This window comes from Pseudoliparis swirei, chromosome 22, assembly GCF_029220125.1.
Source record: "Pseudoliparis swirei isolate HS2019 ecotype Mariana Trench chromosome 22, NWPU_hadal_v1, whole genome shotgun sequence".
NCBI classification, from domain to species: Eukaryota; Metazoa; Chordata; class Actinopteri; order Perciformes; family Liparidae; genus Pseudoliparis; species Pseudoliparis swirei.
In genome coordinates, this window is record NC_079409.1 from 20608575 (window position 1) to 20629148 (window position 20574).

The following is a 20574-nucleotide window of genomic DNA, read 5'->3' on the forward strand; positions in this document are numbered from 1 at the left end:
GATATGCGAAGGTATGCGCTCTACCGAGTGCCCATTCTAGTTTATGTATGTATTTATGTGTTTGTTGGTTTATTTTTTTGCTTTTTCCAATATAAAAAGCAAAACAAAAGCAGATAATAAAGGAAAGTGAATTATCATGAACAAGATAAATAAACAATGTAAACAAGTACGACATGGGAATAAGTTCACGCTTCTATGATCTCACGCCTTCACCATAACTCAAACTTGGTTTTAATTGAGTTTAGCGGGGTGAATAAGCGCCCTCCTGTCTGCCTGTCTGTCGTCGCTGCCGTTAACCCCCATTTGTGTTCCTGCGTTGCCGGCTGCAGGAGCTGGAGCTGCGCTGGCAGGAGTACTACGAGCTGGTGACTCTCATCATCCAGTGGATCCGCCACCATGTCATGATCTTCGAGGAGAGGAAGTTCCCCGCCAGCTACGAGGAGATCGAGGTGAGACGAAGTGCAGATGTTTACGCCTTTGTCCTTTTTTTTTGTTGATACGCTTGCAAAATATACTGATGCATGTATTTAATTCGGTGCAGACGGAGGGCGTGCCTTTAGAAGTCGAGTTGTGTAAACGAGCGTTTCAAAGAAGCCAGACGTTATTGTGCTGCAGGTGGGTGAGTGTGTCGGGTCTGACAATAACGCAGACGGTGCCGCACCTCATCCCGACCACGCCCCGTCGTCGCCGCGGTAACAAAAGCGTAGCGTGACTTCGGTTATTTGTTTCAATTCTCTTTCTGAAGCCGACACAGCGGCATCCAAAGTAGCAGAGGTGACTTTAAAAAATAAATAAATCTTCTTTCAAGCAGATAAGTGCTTGGATGTTGTTGTTTTTTTCTTTCTCGGTAATAAGTGGCGGTGAGGTTATTATGTCATCAACTCAATTCACACCAGTCGTGGGAACGGACAGCGCCCCATTGTGTCCAGACTCCTAAGACTGGAGCGTGACATGCTAAATGCGCTTACTGCTCTTTTTGGGGAATTAGGGTTTTAGATAGATAGATAGATATACACTTTATTAATCCCCAAGGGGAAATTTGTCGTCACATTAGCAGCACTAATAAACTAAATACACGAGAATAAAATATAAAAAACAGGGATGAAAGATATAGATGTATATAAGTAAAATATAAAATACAAAATGAAGTATATATATGTATATAAAATGAAACATATATGTATATATATACCCACACACAAACAAATATAATACAATGACTGCAAAGTATACAAAGTAAAATATAAAATAAAATATATATGTATATATACAACATATATGCATACACAATACAATACTAATGACTGCAGTGTAAAATTAAATTAAATATAAAAATATTAAATATTAAATATAGACAGAGTTTAAATTAATGACGACACGCAAAACACGACGTCATCCGAGACGTGAATCGAATGAAGATATATATGGATGACTAATTTCAGTCTCTTTTTGTGTGTGTGTGTGTGTATTTTCCTTTTCTTTTCTTTTTTTAGCTCCTTTGGCGCCAGTTCTTGAAGTTCAAAGAGACGGAGCTGCCGGCGAAAGAGGGCGACAAAAACCGGTCCAAGCACATCTACCAGTCCTTCGAGGCAAGCCGACCGCCGGACTTTCCATCTGAGTTGGTATGGTTGTGGGCTGTGTTCTCATGTTCTGCTCCCCTCCCCCGACCCCGCAGAGCGCCGTGCACGCCGGTCAGGTGAAGGTGCCCCCGGGCTACCATCCCATCGACGTGGAGAAGGAATGGGGTCGTCTCCACGTGGCCATCCTGGAACGAGAACGGCTGCTCAGGATCGAGTTTGAGCGGTGAGTGCTCCGAGCGGATTTACTCCTTCATCAAGAAGCCGTGGTGTGTTTTCGCCGTCGTCCATTCTTTTCGTCGTTGTGTTGCATCACTTGGTAGAAGATGGAAAAACTTGTTTTTTTGTCGATGGACAAAATGTATTTTGCCGCCACTTATTGACACTTTATAAAATTGGACATATGCAATTGTTGATTAAAGAATACTAACTTTAAAAAAGAAGCTGCCGAGCTGAGTGGGAGGAGCCACATTGGCAGGTCAGATGCCGTAAATCATATTTATTCAATTATCATTCAATTTCATATTATCCCCCGTTCTCTGCATACTTCCTTCAAGCGACCTCGTTTTACTTTTTTCGTTTATCATTCATTGTATTTATTCATGATTTCACTGGTTTTTTAAACAAAAAGGAACAATATATAAATTCTCCAAATAATTACTTTTACACTAATTTAGAACAATCGTCTAAAATAATGAAAATAAATCATCTTTTTTTATTATAATTTAAAACTTTTTATCAAAATGTTTTAGGGTTTGGGCTATACAAGTCAATACGCGTCCTCTTTCTAAAAGGGTTGAGGAATGGCGTTCGTGGGCGACCCTCATAAACTGCAGTATTTGCTGCGACGCAGGTGGCACGTCAGTTGGGAATCTAGGCTTCTGTCGGTCTGGATGTGATCTGGTTGGCTCGTTTAATGTTGTTAATCTTCCTATTTTATTTTATTTTATTGATCTCATCCAGACTGGAGAGGTTTCAGAGGATTGTCAGTAAAGTCCAGATGGAGTCGGTGTCGTGCGACAGCCAGGTCAGCCACCTGGAGACCCTGCTGCAGACGGTGAGTCCACCGGGAGAAATACTTCTCTACCGTGTTTGTGTGTGCGTGTGTGTGTGTGTGTGTGTTTGTGTGTGTTCACAGAGCACAAAGAGTCCAGTGTGACTTTTGTTAATTTCATTGTGATCAAAGAGTTTGGGATTTTAAGTATTTCCGTACTGTCACCTTACAAAAATAATGGCTCAAGTAGTTTTTCAGTAGTTTTTTTTTCAATATGTTTTATTGATTTTCACAGTTTTTATCCCACCAGGGAAGAGGATTCACACATGTCTCAGGGCAAATAGAGATTTAAATTTAAAACCTCATTCCCACCCAATGTAGGGTTACAGGCTCTGGAACTTAGACAGTACATTCAGGTATGTTCAGGTACATTCAGGTATTTTCAGGTACATTCAGGGGACGGAGATGAAGACAAAGTCAAATAATAATTGCTGATTAATCGATCAGGCAACGAAAAGCAATTTGGAAATGAAATCAGTTTTTTTTTACATTAACTTTTTGAACTAGCCCAAGTCACACTCTTGACATCGGCCATTGTCCTACAGGGGTAGAATCACATGATCTGTTCTACCGAGGGTGGAGGCCATGTGACCAGAGTTGGTCAGCATCACGAGGAGATGACTGAGGCAATAAAACATGTTTATGTCAAAAAATGACTTAAATATGTTCTCATTGAGTCCAAAGTACAGACTTGTTAAGCTTCTTTCATGCTATTTAGTTAACACACACGTTGGACATCCTTCCAATCAGACATTTAAAAAAAACATATTGTCCCTCCAATAATCTGCCAAATATCTCACGCGAAGCTCCAGAAAAGTAAAATAAAGTTTCCTTCAGGCAGAGAAACATTCTGCTCGTATCTCAACCACGCTCTCAAGCATTTAGTCGATAAAAGTAGATACAAAAAAGTATATTCTAATGGCCTCCTCCCCCCTTCAGGACATGCGTCTGCTGAGCGCGGGGAAGCCGGCGCAGCACACAGCGGAGCTGGAGCGCGAGCTGGACGAGGCCGACAACATGATCCGCCTGCTCTTCAACGACGTGCAGCTGCTCAAGGATGGGCGCCACCTTCAGGCGGAGCAGATGTACCGCAGGTGAGTCGCACCTTCGAGCGAACGCAGAGACGTCAAGACGAGGATCTGAATCCAAAGGCGGCGCCGTCCTCCATCTCCGCAGGGTCTACCGGCTCCACGAGCGCATGGTGAACTTGCGCACCGACTACAACCTCCGCCTGCAGTCCGCCGTGACGACCTCCAAGGTTTCCGTGACGCAGCAGAGCTGCGGGAGGATCTGGCCCGAGATGGACGACGTGACCATCCGCTACGTCAAGGACCTCCTGGCCTGGGTGGAGGAGAACCAGCTGCGCATCGACGAGGCCGAGTGGGGCTCCGATCTGCCCTCGGTGGAGTCCCAGCTGGGCAGCCACCGGGGCCTGCACCAGACGGTGGAGGACTTCCGGTCCAAGATCGAGCGGGCCCGGGCCGACGAGGTACGACGCCGGGTTTAAAGGGGACATATTCTGAAAATTTCACTTTTTTAGTGCTTCTATACGTTAATTTGGGTATCTGGCATGTCTCCCAACACAAAAACGCTGGAAAAAAAAACCTCTCTCAGAAACGATATGCTTGAGTGCGTCCAATGGGATCACCACCGTAAGAGTAGACACCCACATCGCTTACACCACCAACGTCTACGTAGATTTTGAAGCACGCCCATGTTGGGAGTCTGGCTACATGGCCTTGGACCGCCCCCCACCACAACTCGACCCACTCAGTTTAAAGACGGTTCGGTGACCTTTGTTACAATGTACAAACAAACAAAAATGTAGAAGTGACAAAGTTAACTTACCATTCAGAAACGTCCTGTTGAGCCCTAACTTCTCGAACTTGTTCGGGAGCCTCTTCTTGTTCAGGGTCTCTGGTTCAAAACGATATGGTTGCACGACGCTATTTTCATCTGCAGTAGCCATATTTATACAAAGGTAATGGCTAGCTGGGCAGGCAGCAGCTAGGCGAGCGCATCTCGTGGAGGAGGGGGGAGGGGGGAGCTGGCTCATTAGCATTTAAAGGAACAGGCACTCAAAACAGGTTAATCTGTGGGAAGGTGTTTTTGACAGGGTAAAAAGGGTGCTGTTTGAAATGATTCTTGTGGTATTTTGACCAAAATATGTTACAAACATTTCATTAAGACCCCAAGGAATCAACTTGTGGAAAAATGGGCATAATATGGGTCCTTTAAAGCAGCGGTCCCCAACCTTTTTTGAGCCACGGACCGGTTCCGTGTCAGAAATTATTTTCACAGACCGGCAATATAAATGACGTAATAAATATGACGTCACACAATTATATACGAAGGGCATAAAGTGCCAAAACTACAACTCATCATTACGCCGAATTAGTGTGAGCCGTGCGCTTGTTTACCTGCAACGAGCCGCTAATGGAGACGGCGACACAGACGTGTGTTTGGTCCGCTGCTCCTAACCGAGTTCTGGTCGCTGTCATTAGAACACCGGCAGAGTTGTTGTGTGAAATGTCCCTTAAGGCCACCGTCATTTGCATCTCCAACACATGTTCTTCTAGCTCGGACGGGCTCGATTCACCGGGTGGGTTTGTTTACAAATGGGTTGCAGGTCTATTCTTTTGCAGTCGGGTCTTTTGTGGTTGGAGTACCGCTCAAACTCTTTTAAAAGCCTCTTCCACCCGGTCAACGTCTGAAACATGGAGAATATTCCGCTGTTCACTCGCCCACACAGCAGCGACTTTATCGGCCAACTTGAAAACAGTTGTCATTTCCCTGAAGTGACAGAATTCATTGAGCAGGTTGAATATGTTTTAAGATTCTTTGTCACTGAAATGTGCCGCCAGCAGAGGGTTCGGCGCGTGAGACTCGCCTGCAGCGATAAACCCGAACTTTAAGACTCCTGAACGTGGCTCAGACACACGGGTGGATCCGGTCCTTTTTCAAAATAATAGATTTTTCCGACTGATTTTTAAAAAAAAATGTAAAACTTTATTTATTCACTTTGGGGACCCCTGCTTTAAAGTAACCTCCGTTGCGTCTTTTTTTGCAGAGCCAGCTGTCTCCCATCGGGAAGGGCTCGTACAGAGAGTACATGGGCAAACTGGACCTGCAGTACAGCCGGCTATTGGTGAGGACCGTTCTATCGATAGAGCTGCACACATTGGGCGGAGTTATCGGTATCTGAGAGCTGTTTGACATTTTTTTTTGGACTGCTCTTCAGAACTCTTCCAAGTCCCGCCTGAAGAACTTGGATTCCCTCCACGCCTTCATCGGCACCGCCACCAAGGAAATGATGTGGCTGAACGACAAAGAGGAGGAGGAGGTCAACTTCGACTGGAGCGAGCGGAACGGCAACATGACGGCCAAGAAAGACAACTACTCGGTGCGTTTGAGAAGTGGACTTCCTTCAATCTTGTCTCCTAATTCTCCCCCAGGTCAAATATGTTTCTCAAAAGGTAATGAAAGGCACGCACGGGATTGTCATCCACTGTTTCATCTCTGGTTCTTCAGGGTCTCATGCGAGAGCTGGAGCTGCGGGAGAAGAAAGTCAACGACCTCCAGGTCGTCGGAGACAAACTTGTCCGGGACGCACATCCCGGCAAGAAGACAGTTGAGGTGACGACTCGAATCTGAGCGGTCAGCATCCACGCGACGTATCATCCACCTGCGATAATGACTCATCACGTCTTCCTCGTCCCGCTTTTTCAGGCCTTCACGGCCGCCCTGCAAACCCAGTGGAGCTGGATCCTCCAGCTGTGCTGCTGTATTGAGGCTCATCTCAAAGAAAACACAGCCTACTACCAGGTATGGGGCCGCCGTGTGAATCAATTCGTGAATTAGTAACCCCGCACTTCCATCGACATTCAGTGAGCAAAAGAATCACATTTCTCTGCCCCCCCCCCCCCCCCCCCCCCTTTGTAGTTCTTTGCCGACCTGAAAGAGACTCAGGACAAGATGAAGAAGATGCAAGAGAACATGAAGAAGAAGTACAGCTGTGACCGCTCCACCACCACCACGCGGCTGGAGGACCTGCTGCAGGACGCCGTGGTGAGTGATGAAGGCACAAGGTCTTCTTCAGGAGCAAAATGTTCCCGCGTTTTATTCACTTTGTTGCTTTATTTTTTTGCATTTTCAAGAAAACAGAGAAATCCTTGACATCCAAATACATAAAAACAACAAAACAAACAGCACACATTCCAAAGTACATCCATATCCACATATACACACCCACACACAACCATCCATATACACACACACACCTACACACAACCATCCATATACACACACACACCTACACACAACCATCCATATACACACCTACACACAACCATCCATATACACACACACACCTACACACAACCATCCATATCCACATATACACCTACACACAACATCCATATACACATATACACCTACACACAACCATCCATATACACATATACACCCACACACAACCATCCATATACACACACACACCCACACACAACCATCCATATACACATACACACCTACACACAACATCCATATACACATATACACCTACACACAACATCCATATCCACATATACACCCACACACAACCATCCATATACACGCACACACAACCATCCATATCCACATATACACCCACACACAACCATCCATATCCACATATACACCCACACACAACCATCCATATCCACATATACACCCACACACAACCATCCATATACACACACACACCCACACAACATCCATATACACATATACACCCACACACAACCATCCATATACACATATACACCCACACACAACATCCATATACACACACCCACACACAACCATCCATATACACACACACACCCACACACAACCATCCATATACACATACACCTACACACAACATCCATATACACATATACACCCACACACAACATCCATATCCACATACACACCCACACACAACCATCCATATACACATATACACCTACACACAACCATCCATATACACATATACACCCACACACAACCATCCATATACACACACACACACACACAACCATCCACATATACACATACACCTACACACAACATCCATATACACACATACATCCACACACAACATCCATATCCACATATACACCCACACACAACCATCCATATACACACACACACCCACACACAACCATCCATATACACATATACACCCACACACAACCATCCATATACACACACACACCCACACACAACCATCCATATACACATACACACCTACACACAACATCCATATACACATATACACCCACACACAACATCCATATCCACATACACACCCACACACAACCATCCATATACACATATACACCCACACACAACATCCATATACACACACACACCCACACACAACCATCCATATACACATACACACCACACACAACATCCATATACACACACACACACCCACACACAACCATCCATATACACATATACACCCACACACAACATCCATATACACACACACACCCACACACAACCATCCATATACACATATACACCCACACACAACCATCCATATACACACACACAACCATCCATATACACATATACACCCACACACAACCATCCATATCCACATACACACCCACACACAACATCCATATACAATTCAATTCAATTCAGTTTATTTGTATAGCCCAATTTCACAAATTACAAATTTGTCTCGGAGTGCTTTACAATCTGTACACATAGACATCCCTGCCCCAAAACCTCACATCGGACCAGGAAAAACTCCCAAATAACCCTTCAGGGGGAAAAAAAGGGAAGAAACCTGGAGGAGAGCAACAGAGGAGGATCCCTCTCCTAGGATGGACAGATGCAATAGATGTAATGTGTACAGAAGGACAGATTTAGAGTTAAAATACATTCAATGAATATGACAGAGTGTATGAATAGTTCATAGTAGACATATTCCACGATGGAGACCTCCACGATCCATCAGGCAGATGGCGGTGGGGAGGAGGAGTGGGCGGAGTCTCAACAGGACAGTGGCGTAGTCATGAGCAGGAATTCCACGACTCAGACGATCCATCAGGCAGATAGGATCTATGCCGTCTCATAGGGTCCGATGACCCCATGAGACGTAAAGTCAAAAGGACTTCCGGGAGAAAGCAGAGTTAGTAACGTGTGATTGAGAGATGAAAATTCATCCTTAAGGCGTGAAAAAGAGGAGATAGGTACTGAGTGCAACCTAAAACGTTCCCCGGCAGCTATAAGCCTATAGCAGCATATCAAGGGGCTGGACCAGGGCAAACCTGATTCAGCCCTAACTATAAGCTCTGTCAAAGAGGAAGGTCTTAAGTCTACTCTTAAACGAGGTGACTGTGTCTGCCTCCCGGACTGAAATTGGAAGCTGGTTCCATAAAGAGGAGCTTGATAACTAAAGGCTCTGGCTCCCATTCTACTTTTTAAGACTCTAGGAACTACAAGTAGTCCCGCATTTAGTGAGCGTAGCTCTCTAGTGGGGCAATATGGTACGACAAGCTCCTTAAGATATGATGGAGCATCACCAATCAAGGCTTTGTAGGTTAAGAGAAGAATTTTAAAAGTGATTCTTGATTTTACTGGGAGCCAGTGCAGAGCAGCTAGTGCAGGAGTGATGTGATCTCTTTTCTTAGTTTTAGTGAGAACACGAGCTGCAGCATTCTGGATCAACTGGAGGGACCTAAGAGATTTATTAGAGCAGCCTGCTAATAAGGAGTTGCAGTAATCCAGTCTCAAGTAACGACGCGTGAACCAATTTTTCTGCATCTTTTGAGACAAGATGTGCCTGATTTTTGAAATATTACGTAGATGAAAGAATGCAGTCCTTGAGATTTGCTTTACGTGGGAGTTAAAGGACAAGTCCCGATCAAAGATAACGCCAAGATTCTTTACAGTGGTGTTGGATGCCAGGGCAATGCCGTCTACAGAATCCACATCACCAGATAATTGATCTCTGAGGTGCTCAGGGCCGATTAAAATTACTTGGTTTTGTCTGAGTTTAACATCAAGAAGTTGCAGGTCATCCATGTTTTTATGTCTTTAAGACATGCTTGAATTTTACAGAGTTGGTTGCTCTCCTCTGGTTTTATCGATAAATATAGTTGAGTGTCATCTGCATAACAATGAAAGTTTATGGAGTGTTTCCTGATAATATTGCCCAAAGGAAGCATGTATAAGGTAAATAAAATTGGTCCAAGCACAGAACCTTGTGGAACTCCGTGATTAACGTTGGTGGTTATCGGCGTCATCGTTTACAAATACAAACTGAGATCGATCTGATAAATAGGATTTAAACCAACTTAGTGCCGTGCCTGAAATGCCAATCGACTGCTCCAGTCTCTGTAACAGGATGTCATGGTCAATGGTGTCGAATGCAGCACTAAGGTCTAACAAGACCAGGACAGAGAGGAGTCCTTTATCTGCTGCCATTAAGAGGTCATTTGTAATTTTCACCAGTGCCGTCTCGGTGCTGTGGTGTTTTCTAAATCCTGATTGAAATTTCTCAAATAAACTATTATGATGTAGAAAGTCGCACAACTGATTTGCGACCACTTTCTCAAGGATCTTGGAGAGGAAGGGAGGTTAGAGATCGGTCTGTAGTTAGCCAATACCTCTGGATCCAGAGTGGGCTTCTTCAGGAGAGGTTTAATAACAGCCACCTTGAAGGAGTGTGGTACGTGGCCTGTTAGCAGAGACACATTGATAATATCTAATAGAGAGCCGCCAATTAAAGGCAAAACGTCTTTAAGCAGCCTCGTCGGGATGGGGTCCAAGAGACAGGTAGACGTGTTCAAGTAGAAACCGTTGAAAATAATTGGTCACGGTTGATAGGAGAAAATCCTCAAATATACACCAGGGCATACAGCGGTTTCCAAGGCCATTCCACTTGAGGACAGATTGGCACTGGTTATGGGCAAGAGATTATTAATCTTGTCCCTAATAGTTAAAATCTTTTCATTAAAGAAGTTCATAAAGTCATTACCACTAAGGTTTATAGGAATGCTCGGCTCCACAGAGCTGTGACTCTCTGTCAGCCTGGCTACAGTGCTGAAGAGAAACCTGGGGTTGTTTTATTTTTCTATTATTGATGAGTAATAGGCTGCTCTGGCATTACGGAGGGCCTTCTTATATGTTTTAAGACTATCTCGCCAAACTAAGCGGGATTCTTGAGATTAGTTGACGCCATATGCGTTCAAGGTTTCGTGATGTTTGCTTCACTTTGCGGGTCTGAGGGTTATACCAGAGAGCAAACCTCCTCTTCGTCACTGTCTTCTTCTTCAGAGGGCCTATCGAGTCCAGTGTCATTCTCAGAGAGCCTATGGCACTGTCAACAAGATGATCAATCTGGGACGGACTAAAGTTAGACCAGGAGTCCTCTGTTATATTGAGACGTGGTATCGAATCAAATACAGAAGGAATCGCTTCTTTAAATTTAGCTACAGCACTATCAGTTAGACATCTAGTGTAGAAACTTTTGACTAACGGAGTACACTCCGTAGTATAAATTCAAAAGTTATGAGGTTGTGGTCTGACAGAAGAGGATTCTGTGGGAAGACGTTCAAATGCTCAATGTCAACGCCATAAGTAAGAACAAGATCAAGCGTGTGGCCAAAGCTGTGAGTGGGTTTCTGTACTCTCTGACAGAAGCCAATCGAGTCCAACAAGGAGATGAATGCAGCACTAAGGCAATCATTATCAACATCCACATGGATATTAAAATCTCCAACAATAATAACTTTATCGGTTTTAAGAACCAAACTTGATATAAATTCTGAGAATTCAGATATAAACTCTGAATATGGACCTGGTGGCGGTACAGAATCACAAATCGAATTGGCTGTAGTGTTTTCCAGGTTGGATGTGAAAGACTAAGAACAAGGCTTTCAAATGAGGTGTAGTGTAATTTTGGTTGAGGATTAATTAATAGGCTCGATTCAAAGATGGCTGCTACTCCACCTCCTCGACCGGTGCCTCGAGGAATGTGAGTATTAATATGACTTGGAGGAGTCGATTCATTCAGGCAGACATATTCTTCATGGCTCAGCCAGGTTTCAGTTAGGCAACATAAATCAATGTGATTATCTGATATTAAATCATTCAGTAACACAGCTTTAGATGACAGAGATCGAATATTTAGGAGACCACATTTAATAGACCTATTTTGTTGCACTGCTGAAATAATTGTGTTAACTTGTATAAGGTTATTGTGTACGACTCCTCTTCTGCTTACTTTTGATTTATTTAATTGAAGTGGCCGTGGGACAGACACAGTCTCTACTCTAAAGTCAAGGGTGGGCAACTGCTTGAATGGAAGAGCAGAGAAGGGTGTTAAACTACAACTCTGCTCCCGGTTCCTGATCTGAACCCTGGGTTGTCATAGATTAAGTCCGTGATCAACTTGGTCATATTCGCAGAAATGAGACGCGCTCCGTCCAACGTGGGATGAATGCCGTCTCTCCTCATCAGATCAGGTTTTCCCCAGAAAGTCTTCCAGTTGTCTACGAAGCCCACATTATTCGCTGGGCACCACCTCGACAGCCAGCGGTTGAAAGACGACATTCGGCTATACAATTCGTCTGTCTGCAAATTTGGGAGAGGGCCAGAGAAAATTACGGTGTTCGACAACGTCTTGGCATAAGCACACACCGATTCCACATTAATTTTAGTGAGTTCCGAGCGGCGGGCTCGGGCGTCATTACCACCGGCGTGTATTACAATCTGACTGTATCTCCGCTTATCCTTAGCCAGCAGCTTCAAACAAGACTCCACGTCGCCGCTCTGGCCCCGGGAGGCACACGACTCTGGTCCGTGGCTTCGCTATTTTCACGTTCCTGACTATAGAGCTCCCGATAACCAGGGTGTGTTCCTCAGCGGGTGTGTCGCTGAGCAGGGAAAACTGGTTCGAAACGTGAAGTGGTTGGTGCACAGCGGGCTTCTGTGTAGACTTACGACTCCTGCGAACAGTTACCCAACCATCCGGCTGCACGGTTACCGCCGGGGCACAGCTAACAGCTGACTGTAGCTCCGCGCCGACTACGGGAGAGGGCGGGCTAACTAGCATAGCTGTCTGAGCTTCGATAGCGCGGAGCCGTGCATCTAACCCACTTAGACCTGCCTCCAACCTAGCAAATACACACACACCCACACACAACCATCCATATACACATATACACCCACACACAACATCCATATACACACACACACCCACACACAACCATCCATATACACATATACACCCACACACAACATCCATATACACACACACACCCACACACAACCATCCATATACACACACACACCCACACACAACATCCATATACACATATACACCCACACACAACCATCCATATCCACATATACACCCACACACAACCATCCATATACACACACACACCCACACACAACATCCATATACACATATACACCCACACACAACCATCCATATCCATATACACACACACACAACCATCCATATACACACACACACCCACACACAACCATCCATATACACACACACACACACACACACACAACCATCCATATACACACACACAACCATCCATATACACACACACACACACACACAACCATCCATATACACACCCACACACAACAATCCATATCCACATATACACCCACACACAACCATCCATATACACACACACACCCACACACAACCATCCATATACACACACACACACACACCCACACACAACAATCCATATCCACATATACACCCACACACAACCATCCACACCCACACACAACCATCCATATACACATATACACCCACACACAACCATCCATATACACACACACACACAACCATCCATATACACCCACACACAACCATCCATATACACACACACCCACACACAACCATCCATATACACACACACACACCCACACACAACCATCCACATATACACCCACACACAACCATCCATATACACACACACAACCATCCATATACACACACACCCACACAACCATCCATATATTACATTACATTACATTACATGTCATTTAGCAGACGCTTTTATCCAAAGCGACTTACAATAAGTGCATTTCAACCTAGAGTACAAACTAAGAACAACAAGAATACAGGAAGTAACATTTCCTCAACATAGTCGAACTACAAAAGTACCAGAATAAGAGCTATTTAAGTGCCACTGAAGTGCTAATCTGTGTTTTAATCCAGATATAGTCGGAAAAGGTGTGTTTTCAGTCTCCGATGGAAGATGTAGAGACTTTCTGCTGTCCTGATGTCAGTGGGGAGCTCGTTCCACCTCGTTACACATATACACCCACACACAACCATCCATATACACACACACCCACACACAACCATCCATATACACACACACACACACAACCATCCATATACACACGCACACACCCACACACAACCATCCATATACACATATACACCCCCACACAACATCCATATATACACACACACCTACACAATCATCCATATACACACATGCACACCTACACAATCATCCATATACACACATACACCCAGACAGCATTCCCACCCACCCCCTCCCTCATGCTCATACACTCCACGAGGAGGGAGGGAAGGACCGAACCCACCTCTTTTAACTATATTTTTTATTCTATTCGGGTTTGTGTTTTTATTTAATTGATTGTACCCCCCCCCCCCCCTCAGGAGGAGCGAGAACAGCTGAATGAATACAAGACCCTCGCGACCGGCCTGAACAAGAGAGCCAAGTCCATCATCCAGCTGAAGCCACGCAACCCCACCTGCTCCATCAAAGGCAAACTGCCCATTCAGGCCATCTGCGACTTCAAGCAGCAGGAGGTCAGTGATGTGGGATTCCTTTTCATCGCCCCGCCCCCCCCTTTTTTTTTTCTTCCTTCGTCGTCCGTGTAATTTACCGAATCCTGCGTGGCGTTTCAGATCACCGTCCACAAAGGAGACGAGTGCGCGCTCCTCAACAACTCGCAGCCCTTCAAGTGGAAGGTGCTGAACCACTCCGGACACGAGGCGGTGGTGCCCTCCGTCTGCTTCATGGTGCCGCCGGTCAACAAGGAGGCCGTGGACGGCGTGTCCAGGTGAGGACCAGCCGCAGAGTTCATGGGAAATGCTTCTGTTGGGAACTGGTAACCCATTTAGGAAGGAATTCTGTCAATTATGAAACCTTTTGAATCCCATTGAGATTCAAAATCTCATTTTTTTCGAGGGTGACCTGGACAAGACTAGGCAGTGACATGTGAAACACATAGTTACACACAAAAAACACAGAACAAGACAAGTTCAAAGAATTAACTACAAGTTAAGAGACAAGTGACATAACAGAGTTAATTTAAGAAACATTGACATGTTTGGGAACCTGCCTCCATTTATCTTATTTTATATTTAAAAGCAGTAAGTGATATCAGTTCTTTGAGGTTTAAAATATTACACAAAAGCCCTTTTTCCCCATTTACGTTCTGGCATCGGGACGGTGAGCATCAGGAAGTCCTGAGAAGGCAAAGAGTATTTTCCGTTAAGCGGTCCAATCCGATTCATGAGTTTAAAACTGAACTCTACGGGTACGATCTCTGGGATGCTGTCAAGTTTCCTAACTGTTGCTGCGCTCCTCTCCTCCTCCAGTCTGGATGCGGGGTACCAGCAGATGGTGACCATGTGGCAGACGCTCCACATCGACGTGAAGAGCTTGCTGTCGTGGCAGTACCTGATGAGGGACTACACGCAGATACGCACCTGGAACATCACCGTGGTGAGCGGGAGCACACGCATACACAACATGTATGTTCACATCACAAAGAAACAGAGACGGTTTTAAGACGTGAAGTGTTTGGAATCTCCTTCGGTTACTGTAGGATCATTGCACAGCTTTGGAAAGAATTAACAACAAAACCGTTTTGTTCGTTTTTATGACCGGATATTTCCAAATTACACCATCAACCTCCTCAGAATACGTAGAATACACCTTCAATGTGAAGGCCATGGGTGGGTGTGGGTCTGTGGGTGTTTTTTTACAATTATTTATTTGTATTATAATTATTTATTATTTTGTTTTGCCTTTTATTAATTTTTATTTTATCTTTTATTCATTTCTTTACTTTTTTCTGTTTTACTTTCCTGTTTCATTCTTATAAATAAATATATATATATATATATAAAATAATATATATATATAATATATATATATATATAAAAATATATATATATAAAATAATATATATGAATATATATATATATATAAATAAAGTAATATATATATATATATAAAATAATATATATGAATATATATATATATATATATATAAAATAATATATATTTTTTAAGAATACACCTTCTAATCCCCGTCCTGTTCCTCTCCATCCGTTGCAGTTGAGATCCATGAAAACAGAGGAGTACAGGCTGATGATGAGGAACCTGGAGCTCCACTACCAGGACTACATGCGCGACAGCCAGGACTCGAAGCTCTTCGGCCCCGACGACCGCATGCAGGTCGAGGAAGACTACACCAAGTCCACCAAGCATTTCGAAAACCTGCTCCGCTCCATGGAGAAAGGTAACGATTTATTGGATTTTTTTGGTCCCATCCAAACAACAAAAACGATTCATGGATATATATATAAAGGGAATATTCAATAAGCAGCTTTACAGAATGTAATTGTTCACCTTTCAGGGATAATGGTTGATATGCTCAAAGGTGAGTGAAGTCAAGCTGCAGCTCACCAAGCGAGTGTGTGCACACGCTTTGTAGCTTTGGATGAGACGCTCAAAGATGAGTGTGATGAGAGTTCTGAGTGACTGCATGTTGCTTTGGTCCCCACGGTGCTTCTTTCTTCTGGTAAATACAGATTTTGTGAGTGTGCTACAGCGGATTTGGCTTCATGTCACGCAGCTTGTGTAGAAAACACCTGCTGCCACATGCTGTATCTACGTTACCCCTGTAGTTCCTGTTCTGTGACAGTAGTTGGTTTTATTTTACCGCAATAAATATGTTCTTGGCCCTCACTTCCTGCCTTTTCGACTTCACCGATATTTTATTTTGCCGTTCTCTAAAGTTCTACATTCGCTGCCCCGCAGGTCAACAGGATGAAACTCTGTGTAAGAACTACATCTCTGAGATCAAGGACCTGCGCGTGAGCATCGAGGACTGCGAGGTGCGGACCGTGGCTCGCATACGCAAACCGATGGAGAAGGAACCTCTGAAGGAATGCGTTCAGAAGACTGTCGACCAGCAGGTACGGTAGATATGAATGATGCTACATTACCACACGAAGTAGACATCAGAGCCTCTGGGCTTGAGTCCGATGGCCTTGATGATCATCTCAAGTTTCCAGAGTCTTCTTCTGTTCTTACTCGAGATGATGAAGCAGAAACTCGTGCTTCGTCTTTGCGTTGGCACACGTGTCTCGATGTCGTGAGGGATGCAAAACGTTGGCTGCGGTTCTGCACATTTGCATGACCCTCGTAATCCTATTTGAGTGTAATTTGCTTGGTTAGTTTTCAAATATAGCCTGACGGCAGCGTGTATGGAAATACAGTCAGGCTCGAGGCAAAACAAATCCACAGAGATGGTCGGATGGAAGTAGAGGAAGGGAAAATGGGAATTGGCTAATTCTGTGAGTTCAAATAATGGACAGGATCGAGAACCACTGGCCCCTCCCCCATGTTTAACACGTTTAGACTCTCCTGACAAGTCGCTAACTCTTGTCTTCTTCTTCTTCTTCTTCTTCTTCTTTCTGCTTCTTCTACTTCTTCTTTTTCTTCTTCTTTCTTTTCTTCTTCCTTTCTTCTTCTTCTTTTCTTCTTCCTTTCTCCTTCTTCTTCTTCTTTCTGCTTCTTCTACTTCTTCTTTTTCTTCCTTTCTTCTTCTTCTTCTTTTCTTCTTCCTTTCTCCTTCTTCTTCTTCTTCTACTTCTTCTTTTTCTTCTTCTTTCTTTTCTTCTTCTTCTTTTCTTCTTCCTTTCTCCTTCTTTCTTTTCTTCTTCTTCTTCTTCTTTCTGCTTCTTCTTCTTTCTGCTTCTTCTACTTCTTCTTTTTTTTCTTCTTTATTTTCTTCTTCTTCTTCCTTTCTCCTTCTTCTTCTTTCTGCTTCTTCTTTCTGCTTCTTCTACTTCTTCTTTTTCTTCTTCTTTCTTTTCTTCTTCTTTCTGCTTCTTCGACTTCTTTTTCTTCTTCTTCCTTTTCTTCTTCTTCATCTTCTTCTGCTTCTTCTTCTACTTCTTCTTCCTTTCTCCTTCTTCTTCTTTCTGCTTCTTTTACTTCTTCTTTTTCTTCTTCTTTCTTTTCTTCTTCTTCTTCTTCTTCTTCTTCTTCTTCTTCTTCTTCTTCTTCTTCTTCCTTTCTCCTTCTTCTTCTTCTTTTCTTCTTCTTCCTCCTTCTTCCTTCTTCTTCTTCTTCTTCTTCTTCTTCTTCTTCTTCTTCTTCTTCTTCTTCTTCTTCTTCTTCTTCTTCTTCTTCTGTTGTGCAGAAAGTCCAGGTGAAGCTTAAGGGCCTCAAGAAGGACCTCGACAACGTGTCTGTGAGGACCCAAGAGGTCTTGGCCTCCCCTCAGCAGTCCGCCTCGGCTCCCGTCCTGCGCTCGGAGCTCGAAATCACCGTTCAGAAGATGGACCACGCCACCATACTCTCCACGGTTTATCTCGATAAGTAAGTCCCCGGTCAAGTGAAATGAGAATGAGGGGATGCCCCGATACCCCCAAGGCCTTGCTAATGTGCTTCCTTGTTGTTTCTCGTGCCAGGCTGAAGACTGTGGAGATAGTCATCCGTAACACACAGGGTGCCGAGGGAGTCCTCAAGCAGTACGAGGACTGTCTGCGGGAGGTTAACACGGTGCCCGGCGACGGCAAGGAAGTCGAGGCCTACAGGACAACGCTCAAGGTAAACGGCATATTGTCGTCAGTCGATTGCACTCAAAAAAACAATTCAAGCCCTTCTTAGAGGTGACACATTTAAATATTGTTTGATGCATTTAATTAAATCAATTACAAAACGAAGATATTTATATTGAATGGGTGTAACACAAAATGTAGGAATACTTTCATTTTTTAGATTTATTTAGGTTACACTCACAAAAACGATTCAAGCCCTTCTTCGAGGTGACACATTTAAATATTGTTTGATACATTTAAATAAATCAATTACAAAAATAGATATTTATATTTAATGGGTGTAACACAAAATGTATGAATACTTTCATTCATTAGATTTATTTAGGTTAGACGGTGTGCATATCAACTCAAAGGACCGTGGGTTCAATTCCCAGTCGGGGCGTTCCTTCTGTGTTGAGTTTGCATAATTTGTTAGTTAATTAGTTTATATTTTGAGTTGGACAAACACAAATTAATTTAATTAAATGAATATCGTTATTTTATTTGAGATGTATTTGATACAAATGAGTTGGACTAACTTAATTACATTTTATTGCACTGATGTGCTAAAATTGAGTTGGAGTTGCATATAATTATTGGATGGAAAACCTGCCAACAATTTAATTGAGTTCATCCAATGAGTCATTTCTTTGAGTGTGGGAACGGTTGCCGTGAAGCAGTTCGGCCCGCTGACCGGCTTTTTCTTCTTTTTTTTCGACGTCTGCAGAAAATGCGAGTGGAGGCCGAGGGTGAGCAGCCGGTGTTTGACTCTCTGGAAGAAGAGCTGAAGAAGGCCACTGTCGTGAGCGACAAGATGTCCCGCGTGCACAGCGAGCGGGACGTGGAGCTGGACCACTACCGCCAGCTTCTGTCTGGTCTTCAGGACCGCTGGAAGGCCGTGTTCGCTCAGATGGACATCCGCCAGAGGGAGCTCGATCAGCTCGGCCGCCAGCTGGGCTACTATCGCCAGAGCTACGATTGGCTGATCCGCTGGATCTCCGACGCCAAGGAAAGGCAGGAGAAGATCCAGGCCGTGTCCATCACTGACAGCAAGACGCTCAATGAGCAACTGACTCAGGAGAAGGTCCGTCGAGGACCGCCTTTGTTTCTCATTCATTTCTGCCTGAAACTAGCAAACGAATCAATGAAAACCTATCTTTTTTTAAACAGAAACTGCTGGAGGAGATTGAGAACAACAACGACAAAGTCGAAGAGTGTCAAACCTATGCTAAAGGTTACATTAATACTATCAAGGTGAGCATAAACAACAACAGTTTTCATTCATTATTGTTAATATTGTAATTTGGAGTATTACTAATGTATGGAGGATGCATTTTTTCTTCCCAATCAGGACTATGAGCTCCAGTTAGTTGCCTACAAAGCTCATATGGATCCTCTTGCTTCTCCGCTGAAGAAAACCAAAATGGATTCCGCCTCCGACGACATCATTCAGGAGGTTTGTTTTCCGTGAAAGTTAAATTTGTCTTCTAGAAATCTTTTTTGTTGTTGAAGGACATCGGATCCATTGACTTATTTGACTGTAAATGACACCGGATGATTTGTTTGTCTCTCCCCGTATCAGTATGTAACGCTGAGGACCCGGTACAGTGAGCTGATGACTCTGACTAGTCAGTACATCAAGTTCATCACCAACACGCAGCGCCGCCTGGAGGACGAGGAGGTGCGTGACAACTGGCTGAGGATCCCAAACAAACTAAATGCTAACATTAATCCAGCCAACCAAGCAAATAATCAGCCAAGCGACCAAACAAACGAGATTAGCCGCCGATTACCCGAAACGCATGCATGCACGCACTTGTGTGTCACACACGCGTTCACAAAAAACATGAATGTACGGGTGACAAACGGTTCCTTTGCACCGGTCACGCTTGAAACGTTGGCATGCTGTAGCTGATCCAGATGCTAGAGAAGAACATTATTGTTGTTGATTTAAATGACGACAAAGAAATAATGAGACGCTGAAGAAAAATATCACCAAATTTAAGAATTGCTAACATACATGATTAGATTTGAGGGTG

The 20574-nt window shown here is 43.9% G+C and overlaps 1 protein-coding gene across 12 annotated transcripts in view; it reads left to right on the top strand.

Annotated features, from left to right (window-relative positions):
• Positions 1 to 20574, top strand: part of plecb (plectin b) — a 148516-nt gene that overhangs the window by 113144 nt on the left and 14798 nt on the right. For 9 of the 12 annotated variants that reach the window (XM_056444446.1, XM_056444447.1, XM_056444448.1 and 6 more), the window contains 23 exons: positions 330 to 449; positions 1494 to 1589; positions 1676 to 1803; positions 2541 to 2634; positions 3571 to 3725; positions 3808 to 4120; positions 5702 to 5779; positions 5873 to 6034; positions 6163 to 6267; positions 6361 to 6456; positions 6574 to 6699; positions 14348 to 14500; positions 14600 to 14754; positions 15296 to 15422; positions 16041 to 16224; positions 16342 to 16365; positions 16746 to 16903; positions 18136 to 18314; positions 18407 to 18545; positions 19263 to 19619; positions 19706 to 19789; positions 19887 to 19991; positions 20118 to 20216. In XM_056444446.1, coding sequence (XP_056300421.1) covers positions 330 to 449; positions 1494 to 1589; positions 1676 to 1803; positions 2541 to 2634; positions 3571 to 3725; positions 3808 to 4120; positions 5702 to 5779; positions 5873 to 6034; positions 6163 to 6267; positions 6361 to 6456; positions 6574 to 6699; positions 14348 to 14500; positions 14600 to 14754; positions 15296 to 15422; positions 16041 to 16224; positions 16342 to 16365; positions 16746 to 16903; positions 18136 to 18314; positions 18407 to 18545; positions 19263 to 19619; positions 19706 to 19789; positions 19887 to 19991; positions 20118 to 20216 — 3237 coding nt within the window. The remainder of the gene's footprint in view (positions 1 to 329; positions 450 to 1493; positions 1590 to 1675; positions 1804 to 2540; positions 2635 to 3570; positions 3726 to 3807; positions 4121 to 5701; positions 5780 to 5872; positions 6035 to 6162; positions 6268 to 6360; positions 6457 to 6573; positions 6700 to 14347; positions 14501 to 14599; positions 14755 to 15295; positions 15423 to 16040; positions 16225 to 16341; positions 16366 to 16745; positions 16904 to 18135; positions 18315 to 18406; positions 18546 to 19262; positions 19620 to 19705; positions 19790 to 19886; positions 19992 to 20117; positions 20217 to 20574) is intronic. The other 3 variants (XM_056444450.1, XM_056444458.1, XM_056444455.1) reach the window with 1 other exon arrangement.